We start from the raw sequence: 16,897 nt of genomic DNA, 5'->3' as shown, positions 1-16,897 counted from the left end.
TAGTATTTTAAAAATTAATTATGAAAGTAATATTACTAATTTGTATTATTATTATTATTATTATTATTATTATTATTATTATTATTTAATAGTAGTTAAATTTATCATTTACAATGTAAGTAATGTGTATTATTTAATGGGTCATCGATTTCTTTATAATAAACTTGTAGGGGGAAAAAAGTCATCAATTGTTGTTTCTATATTTTTTGGATAAATTTTTTATTACTAGTATTACCTCTACTATTTATATATTATTTATAAATAAATAAATAAAAAGAACTCAAAAAAAGTATGTTAAAATAAAAAACAAGAATTATAATATGTACTGCAAAAAGAATTACAGTTAAATTTTCCTGCCTTCCCCGAGAAAGAGGAAAAAATGGCCGAAGGACCTAATGTCATAAATTCAAATTCCTAAAAAAAAAATGAAGTAATAAACGAATTTCGGATTAATTAAAAAAAAATTAAAAAAGAGGGAAATTCCAGTTAGTCCTCTACCACATGAAGTACCATTTGCTGTAACAAGCTGGCCCATTTTTGGTCTGAAGAAAGGCCCACTAATTCCTCGGAAACTTCCTTTAACTTGCAGTTGAAATTGGGTTTCTTGGACTGGGCAATCCCATATACGCAAGCCTAGGTGACATCCTAACTTTTGGGCTAGGCCTAGGAGAGGGAATTGGGCCAAATTTGTTGTATCGTGTAGAACTGGGCCTTGGAGACAAATTAACTTGTTCCAACGCTTTTGATTGCAAGTGTTCTGGATACTCACGAACACACCCAATACGTGGACCAGCCCCTGTTGACCACTTGCAAGACAACCTCCTTGAAGCGTTAAATACCGCAACAGCATCGTTTTTATGAATTGTTGTTGTTACGTTGCTCTCGTCGACCTTCACCATAGGACCCTTTGTTTGTAGTGATTCATTAATGTCATTAAATGAATTACTTCCAATAAATGAAGGAGTATCATCATCTATGGCACATCTCTGAAATAATTCAAATATTCAAAACAATCATTACTAATTTTATATTATTGTATGAAATAATAAAAAACCAATCTTAATGTCACAATTTTTCTAAGTAACAAATACCGGTAATTTTTTCTATATATAAAAAAAATACTAGTAATTTTTTTTAGGACCAAAGATTTACCTTAACATTTGTAAGGTCTACATTGTGCTCTCCAAGAAAGCTTATAAATTCTTTGAAATTCTCTTCAGTTGGATGGTAGTGACCACTGTATGGCCAAATAGCCTGCATTTTAGTGAACAAAATATATAAGTATGACTAAAATTAAGGATTTAATATAAATGCACATCGTGTAAAATTTATACCGACATCAAATAAAAAGTCAAGATAATGCCACATAAACCCATTTTGTCAAGATAACTACAAAATATTATATTTAGATATTGGACATGAGTCTTAATCTAATTTTCAATGGAAGTGCATGTCCCCTTCTTACTAAAATTAATTATTATAGTTAAAATGGTTTATAAAAAGAAAAAAGGTGGAACGCAATATTTGAATAAGTACCTCAAGAACACCTTGATGAGCTACTAATCTACCAGCTGCTGTGGTTGCACCACCAGAAAGAAAGCTTGAGTGTTGAAATTTACCCTTTTGCTTTTTCCCCACATACAAAGCTCTTGTGGTGCTAAGAACAAATATCCATTTTGATTTCTCATTAGTATCCACAACTCTCCCATCTTGTCTATACACTAGCTTTCCCTTTTCAACAATTACTTCATATTCCTCTCTTTCTTTCTGAAATTAATTAACGGTAACAACAAAGATAAACAATTAACATTAGACATTAGAATAGGCTCCAAAAAACGCTGTTATATATTAAACCAAAAGTTGTATTGTTCATAGATAATATAACTTACTGGTCCAAGATATTTAATACATTGGCGTTGTAGTGTGTTCCTTGGACATTTCTCAAGATTTATTTCTTTTCCACCTCCAACATCCAACCTACATATTATTTATCATAAACACAAAATTAATCACCATATATAGCATTTTAGCTTCTATTTTACTATCTTCATCATTATAATTATATTAATGTTTAAATTGACGATGAATTTGATAAAATCACGAAATCACCCTCATTTCATCAAATTCATCATCAATCAAACATGCATATAGTCAAGAAGGGAGAGATATTTGAAAGCATGAGTTTAATTACCAGTAGAAAAATGGTTGTGTACTTTGACTCTCAAACCAGATATCATAATACATGTGAAGATTGTGTCCATATCGATGACGCGGGTCAATCTACAAACAAGAAATAATTCTCTTAATAAAAAACAAAAGAATAATTAACGACTAACTGTAACATTTGACATTTAAATAAAATAAATAGGAGTATATCAAAAACAAAAAAATGTAATTCAATATAAAAATAAATTGAACTTGAATGAAATAATGATATAAAAAGAGACTTACAGCTTCAAGCCAATGTTGCAATGCTAATTTTTGTGCCTTTTCATTCTTGGATAAACCTTTTCCCACCTTTATAAAAAAAGAGAGTTACATTTAGTACAAAATAACGAACATTATTCCAAAATAAAATAACATGAAAAAAATAATAAATATTTTACACTGTCAATTAATCATAATCATCGTATATGAAAAACCTACCTTAGCTGCTCTTGTTCTTGCTCTAGCCCAACGCGAGACAGCGGTTTCTTGTTTCTTAACATCAAAGAAAGAAACAGAGCTCCTTCTAAGAGCAGCAAAATCCAATGCTTTCCACCATAACTCTTCTGCTACAACAGCACAATCTGCAAGGTTTCTTCTAGTACGATAACTCTTGTAAACCTTTTGAAGTTTAGTTGCAGCAGCATCAAGCTCATACACAGGTCTTGGAGAACAAAAAACCACTGCTTCAGGCAGAGAAATCACTGGAACTTGTTTACATTTCATTTCAGAATCACTTTTGCTTTCAACAAGTTTTTCTGAATCCATTTTTTCTTCTTTAACAAATGAATGAATTTTTTCAAGAATCATATGTTGAGGTCTGTAATCACTTAACCGACTTGAACTGCTCATATTATTGGATCCATTTGATAAATCAGTAACAGATACCCCCATTTATAATATAATACCCCACAAATCTGCACAAAATATTTATATAATTTAGCAGCCAAGACATAAATGGGATTTGAAATCTGTCATATTGTAAAGTTACATAATTAACCTCCAACAATTGTAAATCTTAAAACTTCAAATAAAATAAATGAAGTGGATAATGCATTTTTTTACTATATAATACTCCAATATAGCCTATATATTTAGTGTAAAATTAATTTAAGAATTAATATAATAAATTAACATAATGATATGATTTGATTTATGACTTAGGCAATATACGGTTGTTGGTTGTTGTATAGACTATTAAATTTAAAGAAATAAATTGCACCTTATAACAGTTATAGACTATCTTAATACTTTAATGCATTTTTACAAAAGTTTTACTATGGAGGCATAAAAAATAATCTCTTACTATAATTATTATTTAAGCAAGAAATAAACACTAAAAACATGAAGAGTATTTTACCTTTGTTGGATGGTGTATGAGTACACTTTGAATCAAGATATGAGATCTTTGTGTGTAAGTTGATGAAAACTATAGAAGTATAAGTAGAACAAAATAAAGGAATTAAGATGGGTTTATCAGTGTTTCTCATTTGCTTACTTATAGACTTTACTCTTCCAATGCGTGCGTGCCTTCAAATACGTGTCAAAGACTATAAATTGAGAGAATTAAGGAGCAGTCTTTGAATTCCAATTACGAATGTACAATTTTGAATATGAACAAAAAATAAATAAATAAATAAATAAAGGTATGTGAATATAATGTTCTAATTTCAAGGTTACTTTCTACTAGACACACGAGTTATTTGATCAATTCAAAGCTTGGTTGGTAGTTTGAATTCTCATTTTCAGTATTGTGGGAATCGCTTATAAATAAAGGTTGTGTTTGCATTGTACTACCTCTATTTTTAATTATAAACACTTTTTTTTTACATTATCTCTAAATGAATATTATTTTAATTTATTACGTGTATTAATTTATCTTAAAATATAAAAAATTAAAATTAACAAAATATTATTTTGAAAACGTTAACATATAAAATAAAATAGGAATGTTAACTTAGTATTTAGTTTATTTTCTTTCTTAAAGAGAGCAAGCAGTGTAAGGGTAAGAGCTGGCGGTCAAAGAAAGTTTGCTTTTGCTAGGTTCCATGAAGAAACACCATTTGCTATTATCGCTTTATATCTGTATTTTCATTCTTTATTGGGTTTGAATTCTGTACCTCCATTTTTTAATACTACAGTATTAGTAATTTAGTATTATAGAAAATTCAATGATAGCAGTTGCAAATGGTCAAATAATTAAACAATATATCTCAAGTCAACTTTTATAATTTCAATTCATGTTTAACACAAATATATTGTAAGAGTACTACTAATTTTATCCCAAGTCTAATTCTAATTTACATGCCTATTCGGTCTAATACCACCATCTAGTGTAAAAAATTTAAGATTTTGAGAGTTAGTGGTCAGATTTAATCTAACTAGACGATCTTGTTGAATCCACGACATTGAAACTCATACATTGCTCTTATGCTCCTCTAGGTTGATACTTTTGTCTTATAAACAGTGTATTTCCTACATCGGTAAATATATCATCCTGTCATTTGATACGAATCGTTCTTCGAGCACTGAAGTTGACCGTCCAGTTTAGTCTAATTCGAATTAATACTTTTATCTTTAAATTTTGTATATAATTAAAGTGACATTAATAATAATTTTATAATTATCCACAAATTAAACTCTTAGCACTTAACCAACACCTCAAGTATCTTTTTATCTCTAATTATTTTACTTTTTTTTTTATAAACATTAAATATTCATATGTGACGGAAAAAATAAATAAATTATATATTATTACCAACTATTTTAAATCCTGTAATTTAGTTAGTACTAATGTCATGTATTTAGGAACGCATGTAGTATTATTTATGTCAAAAACTTGAATTAAATGGTAATTTTGGTTGACTCGATCTTACACACCAAATAAAAGAACATGTTCATAAACTCTATGATGGGTGAGAGACTTCAACCTCTAAAATGTATTTTTTGAGTTAGATAATAAGGGAGATTGTTAATTGTCTTTGTGAGTCTCTTGGTCATATATTTGAGTTTGACGCTATTTTGAATTCTTGCAAACTTCTTCTTAGATATTTTACAAATTATGATGTTATATAGTTTGATCAGGTGGTTAATAAATGATGTAGTTTACTCTATAAAAAGAGCATCGACATTTACAGTTAATCTCTAACATTTTTATCATTTGTCATTTTGTATTTTCTATCTAATTTTAAATGACATGTAATTAATTTTTAATTTAAAAAAATAACATGATCACAACGTACGTTTCATCTTCATTGATATTAGATCATTAATTTTATTTTTAATTGAAATTTTCTGTCAAGTTGAATAAAACCACAATTAACGATAAAACTTTTCCTCGAGTATTATCCTTCTATATATAGGGTGCTCTGGGTAGTCATCGGTTGGTGTGGATGGTTAATTAGCAAACCTTTAATTTTTTAATTGTGATAGGTGTATGTTTTTGGTGTAGATTAAATGATAAAAAATTTCCTCACAAATATGATATTTTGAATTTAAATTTGAGAGTTAATATAATAATTTTGACATTTATCACTTAAAATAAATCTTTTGAATATACATGATCTCACTTTTTTAGTAAGTAATAAATAATACTAATGTTTACTCCATTTAATGCTACTAAGTTTCTGATTTACAATTTAATAAATGGAATTTTATATTTATAAGCGCGGAAACTAATTTTTTACTCAATTCTGCACACGTACTACACTAATTAATTAATTAATACAGCACACATAATGTACTATATATTGTGGAATTTGATGATTTTTGGCTGTTATTGCAATAGTTTTCATTATTATTCCAATGACCCTATCAAGAATCACATACACACTCCCAATTCACATTTTTTATGAACCGTTGAATTGAAGGGGACGGCACCTCAACCGAAATGAAAGAAAACAAAAAACAAAAACGAGATATGGGATTTGTTTATTGAATTTAATACGTTAAACAGAAATTCACAATTATTTAAATGTGTATAATTTTAAAATAATTTGCCATCAAAGTCCTTATTGTTCTTGTTAATGAGATAGTGGCACAATTATATTTGATAAAAAGAAAATGAAGCAAATATGAAATTAATTTTGAGGTGCTAATCTTTGTTTTAACTTATTCTTTTCGATTTGTATCAATGGGGAGTCAAAATTTTAGTTCCATCAAGTAACGTATGTCGTTGTTGAAATTTCATATTATTGTTTACTACTCCACAATTGGGACAATTTTGGTAAGTGGTTTATTACAAAAAAATTCATAGTATATACTTTTTTTTTCTTGGTGAAGTATATACTTCTTTTCTAGCTCTCACAAAAAGTGTTATTTTTGTTTATTTTACATAAATTAAAAAAATGAAAAAGAAAGAAATTGTGATTTTACTAATTTATTTTTAATAATCATTGATATTTTCTCATTATCATAAATTTAACCTGAAGAATGATAATTTTTAAAAGTGGTATTTATAATGTTAGCCACTATAAAATAAAATCATTTATAAAGTGAACAATATCAGTTTTTATTAAACATAATGATAATTGATATTATTAATATTATATACACATGTATGATTAATAATAAATAGTTCTAATATTAATAATTAATTTATTCATTTTACTAATATCTAATTTTAGAATAATCAAATCTATTGTGAATATATATATATATATATATATATATATATATATAAATACTTTTATGATATTTAATTTGTAACACTATAGGTTCAATAATCTAAATAACTTTTATAAATAAATTGGTGAAAAATAATTTTTTTTTTACGAAATATAAGAAGTAATAAGATATAATATCTCCCAAAAAAAGTTAGTAACAATTACATTTTGTTGTGGAGATGAATCCGGAAGCTCCTTCAAGACAAGTGCTAATAATACTCTTTAAGCCACATTTGTTTATATATTTTTTTTATTTAATAAAATTTACATGAGTCTCGTATGAATTTGGAGAACTAATTTATATTTTAATCAATTAAATATGGTGCCTTATAAAATATGTGTTAAAATGTGTAGTAATATAGTATATATTATTTTATTCAATATTCATTGGCTCAACAATCAAACTGCATAAAATTATATTTTATAAAATTGAAATGGTTTTAACTGAATTTCAATTTCAGAGTACATTTATCCTTAAAGAATATATTTATTCTTGTATATATTATTTTTGAAGTGATTATTGAATATTAATATTTATATTGTGAGGAGAATAAGAAAATCAAATTGTGATAATTAAACTGTACTTGTACTTATGGAGACATGTTTAGTAACCTTTTTTTTTTAAATGAGAAATATTTTTTTATATTAAAATAACATTAATCACTAATTTTCAAAAAAATTGAATTCAAGTATATATTAAAATTACATAACTAAACTCTTAGTAATATTCAGTAGTTTTTGTGCAACTTGTCACCCGCCGCGTCCTGCTCTCAACGCTAATTAACAAGTTGAGATAAGTCACATTAATTCATACTAGTGCTAATAATCTAATGCAGTTTTGAATCAATCTTTTGCCAAGTTGTTTATTTTTTCTTTAATATATATGTGTCAGAAAATAATATTCCAGCTATACATAGGCCTAATCTAAAGCAACAGAAAAATACGTAAAATAGTCATACAGAATTGCAGTTTTATCATATGTATTTGACCAGTGAAACGGGCCGTGTCTTGAAGAAAATGAGATAGAAGGGTTGCAATATTTGTTGTCCCATGCTATTACTAGTTTTACAACCATTTTTAGGCTGAAAATATAGTAGTTGACACATCCTTTATTAAATGCTAGAGGAGCATATATTACTACTATTTTTTTTTATGAAAACATATATGAGTATATTTCTTATATATATAAAAAAAACCTTGTTTGATTAAATTATAAAAAGTTAGACAATAGTTTTAATTTTATTAATAATTTAAATTATTTTATTAATTTATTATTGATGATAAATAATTAATTTTTGCTTCTATTGCAGTAATTATTATAGATCGTAAAAAAATTTAAAAAATATAAAATGTTACATCTCATAAATCATTGATAAAATAGATAATGCTAATCTGATATGAAATATAAGTAAAAAAATAATTAAAAATTAATATATTTTATTTTAATTTTTAATGAAATACATCATATTTTATTTGGAAAGAAGTATAAACTATTGGATATCCATGATTAAGAAGGAAAAAACGAGAGAACAAGAATAAGAAAATATAGTAAAATTACGATTGAATACTTATTTTTATAATGAATTGAATTGGGTATCTCAAGATAAAAATAGGAGAGTTCTCCATTGTTGTCTGTGAATAGTTTTAGGGATTTGGATACTTTGATTGCAGATGCAGTATTGCAGCGGCGGATCCAATATCCTTTTTTAGAGCAGCAAATTCCAATGCTTTCCACCATAATTCTTCCACTACAACAGCACAATCTGCAAGGTTTCTTCTAGTACGATAACTCTTGTAAACCTTTTGAATTGTAGTTGCAGCAGCATCAAGCTCAGAGAGCGGTCTTGGAGAACAAAAAACCGCTGCTTCAGGTTTACATTTGCTTTCAACAAGAGTGTTTGAATCCATGTTTTCTTCTTCTATATAGTTTCAGTCAAGATATGAGATGTTGTGTATATATATGCTGGTGTGAAAATAATTGAAGTAAAGAAAGGAATTAGGATGATTTTACTCCTCCAATGCGTCACTGCGTGCGTGCCTTAATTCAAATACGTGTCAAAGAATGGAAATTCTTTGAATCCCAATTATAAATTAAAATCAGCAAGTAAGGGTAGAACTGGCGGTCAAAGAAAATTTGCTTTTGTGAGGTTCCATGAAGATATCGCGTTATATTTTAATTCCTTATTGGGGTTGAATGAAGACGCAACCGCCGTTTGAGAGTCAATTTCAATGACGAAATTGCAATAGTGAACATAATTAAGAAGCTTATAACTAGAAAAGGTGTATGCTGGAACAAAATAAAATACTTCATATCCTTCTAAATAGATCAAATAAAACACTCCAAAGAATCCTCTACTTGCCAACAATATGACTGGACAAGTTAAGCAACAGCCATCAAGTTGAAAAACTTAGTCCAATGTATATTGACTGACCGATAAAAGAAAGACCACAACTCGGAGATCTAACTCATCGATTCAACACGAAATTGTTTTAATTGAGTCAATATCATTTAAGCCAATTCGGTGATCTAACTCATATCAATTCAATACAAAATATATATATATATATATATATATATATATATATATATATATATATATATATATTTTAATCGAATCAATATCATTTAAGCCACTGTCTCAATTACAAAAATAAAAACAGTCATTAACATTTATTTCATTTATGAGAATTGTAATAGTAGAAATTTTAAATATCATGGATATGGTGCATATTAAAATAGCATACTAAAATCTTGATTAGTCTGTTTCGCGAATCCATGTTGATACAAGTTGGGTCTAGTGTGTTCTAAAAAAATAGACAAAAAAATAAAAGAAGATAGCAACAGGGTAAAAAAAGATCGGACCTGAGTTACTCGTTCCATCCTACATTACTTTAAGAAAAATTATTATTCCTAAATTATTTTAACAAAAATTATTATTGATTCCCTATCTTTAAAAAAATTACAAAAATTACCAACTAGATTAGTAACTTAGTAACTTAAAATTTATAAAACAATGATCTAAATTATTATTCAAATTATTATTCTTGAATGAATTAATAAATAATAACTATATGTAACTCATCGATCAAATGTTAAGACTGAATAAAGGAGACGACAAACTCGATATAGCCGACAAAGTCAATATAGCATCCTTTGTACGCCCCTAGTGTTTGCTTAGTAAAGCAGACTCATTGAATATACATGACAATATTGGAAATACAACAGGAAACATGAACCACAAGTATTTTCTATAAAACATTTACAACTTACACTGCTATTACTATACATCATAAGAGGTTGGTTTAACTACAAGCATGGTGATACATGACTTCACAGTAAACCTATTCCTTTTCTTTTGGTTGATCTATAAGCAGACTAAACTATAAAATTCAAGACAACAAGTAGAACACAAAACTAAAGAGAATTACAAAAGTTAGAGAACAACTTCACCATTCAAAGGCATTTATAAGAGATTCAACTTGTTTGTCCCACCAATCCACTTGCAGATCCAATCCAATCTGTTGGCTTACTTATCAAATCCTCTAATTCAAGATAGATATTAGAGTCATTCACATCCATTTCTTCATCAACAACAGAATTTTCCCCCAATAATTTTTCTGACATAACATGATAAGCAGAAGATACATCTTGCACATTTTGTCTAGAACCATATGCCCTAAATTCATGTAAGGAACTACACAATCCATCTTCCATAGAAGTTGAAACTGGTGGTTCCATTTTTTCAGTGTTCAAATTTTCAGAAAAAAGTCCATTCAATTCAGATTGCAAAGTAGCAAATTGTTCAACATTAGTGACTTGTGTTCCAAGCAATCTAGGTCTTTTAACACTGTCTATAGTACCATCAACCTCTTTTTTCCGCTTCATCTTTTGGATTAACTGTTCCATAAACAATGGCCTTTTGGCCATTTTTGTGAGGAAAAATATCATCTGATATTGCTTCAATTCTGCGCGTCGAACCCGCTCTTGAACATTCGTGAGTTGAATGTTCGAATTCTCTTGTTGCTGCCTTAACTTCAGAATTTCTACTTTCAACATGTTTTGATCTTTCTTCAGTTTCTCCACTTCAGATTCAACACTAGGCTTCATCAAATTGAATCCTCCTTGATGTAGTTTGTTATACTTACTTCTCCTTCTTATGTTCTTTAAGAGATGCTTCTTCCCTCCTTGAAATCCTTCATTTGCAAACTCCCAACGATCTGAATCTACCTTCCTAAACCCCTGCATATACACAGATTCATAAAATTCAATTAAGATTCAATTCTAAGAGAGACAGAAATTCTAGAGATATATAGAATTGATTTTGAGTTAGTTGAGTGTGTGTTTGGTTATGTGGTGAAAATATTGATTTTGAATAAATTGATTTTAGTTGAAAGTTAATTGAAAGTAAAATAATTTATATTTGAATATAATCCGCGAGATCTTCAAGTTAGAATCAATTATACCCGATAGAACCTAATATAAATATGTCAAAACTAATTTTACATCAATAAAATTGATTGATTTTGCCTCGGACTGAAATATTACCATGGGTTGGGAGGAGTTAAAATTAATTTTAAAAGTGCATAATTAATTTTAACATATTTAATGTATGTTTGAATTGAAGTAATATTGACAAAATTATTTTGTAAAATTAAAACAAAATCAAACTCACCATTCATATACACTAATTTAGATGAACATACACTAATTATTATTATTTTTGAGTAAATTGATTTTATCTCTAAATATAAATTATTTTATATTAATATTGTAAAATAAAATTGAAGATGTTTGAAATCAAAATTGATTTTTACATAAAAGTATCTAAATATAATTTATTTTATATAAAAATTAACTAAAAGTAATTTTACAAAATTAAAAATCAAAATTTGGACATCATAATCCCAAGTACAAGATTATAAACATGTATGCAACAGTGAACATATGAACCTAGTGAATTATTATTAACAGGATTGTGGGAAAATTTTCACTTACATAGGTGTTGAGCTGGCGAATGAAGCTAGAGAAATTGTTGTGTTTAAAGTACTTTGGAAGAAGAATTTTGGAGAATTCATGAGAGTCCCAAACAATGAAACTATCGCGAGCCGCGCTCCACGAAACAATCGGGTCGGTTTCCGGATCCTCCACCATTTCAAATGTCTTCTTAAGAAAAGGTGGTGGACCCACCTCATGCAACCCTTCCATTGGTTTTGGAAACTTCATTGACGAAGATGCATTAGCACCGTCGTCGTCGAAAATTTCTTCTTTTATGTGAATTGCGGGAGTTGGAGTAGCACCTTCTTCTTCAGTTACTACTGAATCTTTCCTTTCGCTTAAAACGTCGTCGTATGCATAAGAACTAATTGAAGCTGCACTGTCATCTAATAACTCTCGTTTTACCGGTGGGATTAGGCAAGACCTACACCCACCGATTTCACCGTCGTATCCACCGTCGTATCCACCGTCAACCACCGCCATTTTGTTTCTTTTTTATTTTGTGCGTGTGTAATTTGGTGTCACTCTGTTTTGCCGCTTGAGTGTGTCTGTATTATTGTGGAGATGTGAATGTCTTTGGGGGAAAGTGTTACACGTTATCGTACGTTTCTATTTATAGATCACAGATAAATGTAATTAATTAGATATATATTTTTCAATATAAAATGAACATTTAATGAAATTTATGTATTCAATTCTATTACCTTACTATTTCACTTTAATGGTATAATATAAAAAAATAGACAACTTTTATTGAATATTAATTTAAAATTAATTTATATAGATAATGCATTTTCATTAAAATTTGTTTTATGTTTATTTTTTTAATTATAATAAATATAATTATAAAAGAGAGATAAATGTTCAATGATAAATAAAATAATTATATTTTTGTAAAAATAGTAAAAATATTTAAAATTTTGATAATAATATTATATTAAAAATAAAATAATTAAATCTTATAACAAGAGACAGAAGAGTAATTAATTGTTAAACGATATAAGAAAAAAGGGAATGTGATTATGAGAGTTAGATAAACTGACACATCGTATATCTTTGCACCTCTCTATTTTTGGTAAAATCAGACCAATAGCCACGTTTCATACTTCCTATTTTCTTGCCATTTGTATGCTTTAGTCTTGCTTATCTCAAGCACATTTAGTACGTGTAACATCAACGATGGTATTATGACACGTGAATCTGTATGTCAACCAAGTATAGTATAATAGGATAGACAATGTCCTTTCAACGGTTTAAATTTGATATTTTAATTATGAAATTAAAATTGATTTTTTGTTGAACGTATCCATAATCGGATTACTAAAATCGGACATTTACCGATGAAAATAGTGAATATATTTTCTACTTTTTTGTCTTTACTTTAAATGTTTAATTTATTATTTTATTCTTTATCAAATTTATTTATAATATATTAAAAACAGTTTTATAAGTTATTTTATTATTAATTTTGCTACATAGTTTTATTTTTGTTAATTCATATTTATCATTCTAATTTTACTCACAAAAACTTACTATTACATTCTTACATATTCATGTCTCTCGACTCAATCATCTATTTTTTTTAACAGATTCACGTCAATATCAATAAAATAATATTTATTTAGCAAAAAATCATCCAACACGAGTATTTTTTCTATTATTTTTTATTTTTAAATATTTTATTAATTTAATTATAGTTTTAGTTCACTTATTTTTATTGATTTACGAAATTGATTCTTCTATATTAAAAGTTGACAATTTTGACGTCTCTCGATAATTTTTTAACTAAAAAATGACGAGTGACATAGTTTAAATAAAGTATCATATAATATGATAATGTAGAATGATTAATAGTCGTAAACTCGGAATAAAATAATGTACAAATTTAACTTTTAATTTTAAAAATTTATTATATTTGTAATTTAATTAAAAGATATATGAATAATTAATCATTTATTTAATTCTATATTTTAAAATATCATGTTATTTAAAATACATCAAATCGTTATTTTTTTATTTAAAAATCTGAGATAAAGACAAAAGCTGTCGACTTTTAAAATAATAAGATCAATTTCGTGAATTCATAAAAATAAATGAATCAAAAATACAATTAAATATATTTTATTTTATAAATATTTCAATTATTCTTGGACATGTGATCCTTGATTGTTGATTAATATTCTTTTAACATTACCTCGATATTATGTCTTAAATAGCTATAAAATATATTGTGTGTATTGCTCTTGAGATACTTCCATCATCACCTAGAACGCCAAGAAGGATTTTCAGGTACTAAGATCAGTGATGTTACTGATTTTGTTTGTGCCAGTTCTCAGCAAATATTTTTATTGGTATAGTTGTTACACAGAGTTGTCACACAAGAAAATTTGTTTGATAATTTTTCTTTGTCGCTGGTAGGGAATCATGAACAATAGACATTAGGATCTCTAAACCAAATTATAATTTGATGCAGAAATTTATGAGTAGTACGTTATGTTGTTGTAATCTCCCATCGAGTATGAGCATTAACATCAAAATGAACGTTTTATTATTCAATACACATTTTTAACTCACAATAAGATATCTGCATTTAATATTCTATTTACTCTAATGACACATTATATGTTAAAATGGTTTGAATTATGAAAATATTTTTTGTATGTTCTAATCAGATATCTTACTCTCAAACTAAAATATATTTTTACCTGTATAGATACTATTATTTTTTCAATTTAATAAGTCATACTACTAATAAATATTGGTGGTATTAAGATTATTGCTGATATGTTTGGAGTTATGGTTATTGGATACAGTGGTTAGAACTGTCAAAAAAAGTTCTCAAGCCTAAGGTCTTTTTAATTTTTTTTAATTAAAAAATCTCTAATATTAGGTTTTCTATTAAAATATTTTTTTTTTAAAAATTTTGGTCAATTATTTCATGGGGTTTAAGAGAAGGGGACTTATAGTCCTCAATATTTTATAAATTTTGAGATTTTTTTTTGAAAAATTTTTGAAATTTATTTTTTTGAAAAAATCTCGAAAAAGATTAAAAAATATATTTAGAAAAATTATCGAAAAAATCAAATTTTTTTTCGAATAAAAAAAACTTCGAAAAGAAATTATGAATAATTTTTTATAAAAAAAAAACGAAATTTTTTTATTGTTGAAAAAAAAATAAATAAAAAATTGTCAAAATTTATTTTTAAAAAAATCAATTTTTTTTTGAAAACGTGGGCCTATAGGCCCACTAAGCCTTAGGGATTTTAAGTGTTGGGGACCTTTTAAATTATAAAAAAATTTCGCCCCTCCAACATGTGGGTTGGCGCTAATAATTAGGGGACTTGTCAAATTGACAGTTCTAACTACAGTCCTACTACTCTAGTGAAGGTTTTAAATCAAACCAATAATTTTGTAACATTTTTATAAATTTAATTGAAATTTCATAAAGATTTTTTTAACCTTTTTTTGTTTCTACTTTTTTTAGATATTGTAGATTTGAGATTGGAAAGACAATATGATTGGTTAGAAAATTTCAATTTATTTTATTTTATTGAACGAAAATATTTTTAACCTTTTAAAAATACTATTTCACACTAAATTGATAGATTCTATACTATAATATTATTAATTTTTTAAATATTATTAAATATGAAATAGTTTACATATGATGTAGTTTATGTAAATTGATAAAACTTATTTTATTATTAAAATTAATAAAATTAATTATTTTTAAAAAAACATATGTATAATTTAGATAAAATAATTAAAATAAAACAGAAAAATATAATTATATTTTTTATCTGTAAAAAAGATAATACATATTATAAAAAAGTTAATATAATTATGAATTTTGAATTTAAATTTAAATTTAAATTATGACATTTTTTAATAATTTTAATGTTTACTAATTCAACTAAGACTTTAAATTTTATATTATCTCGGAATATGGTTTATTGTAAAAATAATGCTGTGTAATGTACGTATGGAGATGCTCGGTGCCGATTGAAAAAAAGAAACGGCGGTAATGTGTGTCTAGCCGCTGGCTTCTTTTTCACCGAAAAAAACTAAAGAGAATAAATAAACGGTGCTGTGTGGGGTACATGCTAAGAAGTGGTAAGAAGTAAGAACCATGTTGTTTCAGTCGACGGGGATCTAGGATAAGAATCTAATTTTGTTAACCAAAATTATGGATTATGTTTCTTTTTTTATTTTATTTATTTATAAAAAATAATAAATTCATTCGTAATTAACTTGCATAAATGTGAAATATTTGACTTATAATCGAATAAGAAAATCTATTTAACAATATCAACTTTTATCAGTTGAGTTATGACTTAAAAATAATTATGAATTACACTTTATTAGATAATATATTGAAAAAAAACTCAAATCCCACGTGGATAAAAATATAGTTTTGTCATATTTTATAAAAAGAGACAACTCTCACCATACAAATTGGTTTTATAGGAATTAGTTAGGTTCAACACAAAATCTATCATGGTAGTAAAGCCTACTCGACCAGACCATCCATCATACCAAGCTCGAAAGACAATCTTTATCTTACAATCTGATTTTGTGGAATAAGTTAGACTCAATAGAAAATCTAAGAATACATTTGACAAACCTTTGAGTCATGCTACAAACCAGTGTCACAAAGACACTTGTTAAGAAAACACAAAATAATTTTTTTTTCATTGAAACCACAATGTACTTTTAATATATAACGTTTATTTTAAATTTCTTAACACGAAACTTTAGAACACTTATTAACATTTCTCCAAAGTTTTTAGTCCAACCACGTTCTCATTCAAAGAACAAAAAATTTGAACGTAGTTATAAGTTAGTCGATAATACTTATAGTTCAATTTCATCAATGTTCATTGTAATTGAATTATATTACCCCCAATGAAGTACATTCGCTGATCTGACCATAAAAAATGACCAGGTCCTCCACCTATTTCACATAATAAATCTCCTAAAAGGGAGGAATGCGAATAACGAAACAAGCTAGAGGTCGAGATCACGCTCCATG

General features: G+C 26.9%; 2 protein-coding genes across 2 annotated transcripts; both read right to left on the bottom strand.

Moving 5' to 3' along the window:
- Positions 1-294: 294 nt before the first annotated feature.
- On the bottom strand, positions 295-3,724 carry LOC101496251 (IQ domain-containing protein IQM1). Its single transcript, XM_004507891.4, has 8 exons — positions 3,566-3,724; positions 2,647-3,122; positions 2,452-2,517; positions 2,192-2,280; positions 1,890-1,977; positions 1,537-1,767; positions 1,153-1,254; positions 295-986 (listed from the first exon to the last, which is right to left on the bottom strand). The coding sequence occupies exons 2-8, from the start codon at positions 3,097-3,099 to the stop codon at positions 579-581; spliced, it is 1,437 nt and encodes a 478-aa protein (XP_004507948.1). The 5' UTR covers positions 3,100-3,122; positions 3,566-3,724; the 3' UTR covers positions 295-578.
- Positions 3,725-10,097: 6,373 nt separating this feature from the next.
- Positions 10,098-12,443, bottom strand: HSFA9 (heat stree transcription factor A-9). The gene is made up of 2 exons (XM_004507890.4): positions 11,866-12,443; positions 10,098-11,109 (listed from the first exon to the last, which is right to left on the bottom strand). The coding sequence occupies exons 1-2, from the start codon at positions 12,346-12,348 to the stop codon at positions 10,345-10,347; spliced, it is 1,248 nt and encodes a 415-aa protein (XP_004507947.1). The 5' UTR covers positions 12,349-12,443; the 3' UTR covers positions 10,098-10,344.
- Between the last annotated feature and the right edge of the window lie 4,454 nt (positions 12,444-16,897).

Source organism: Cicer arietinum, chromosome 7 (assembly GCF_000331145.2).
Source record: "Cicer arietinum cultivar CDC Frontier isolate Library 1 chromosome 7, Cicar.CDCFrontier_v2.0, whole genome shotgun sequence".
In the NCBI taxonomy this organism is placed as follows: domain Eukaryota; kingdom Viridiplantae; phylum Streptophyta; class Magnoliopsida; order Fabales; family Fabaceae; genus Cicer; species Cicer arietinum.
The sequence above is the reverse complement of the archived record's forward strand: the minus strand, read 5'-3'. Positions and strand labels throughout refer to the sequence as shown.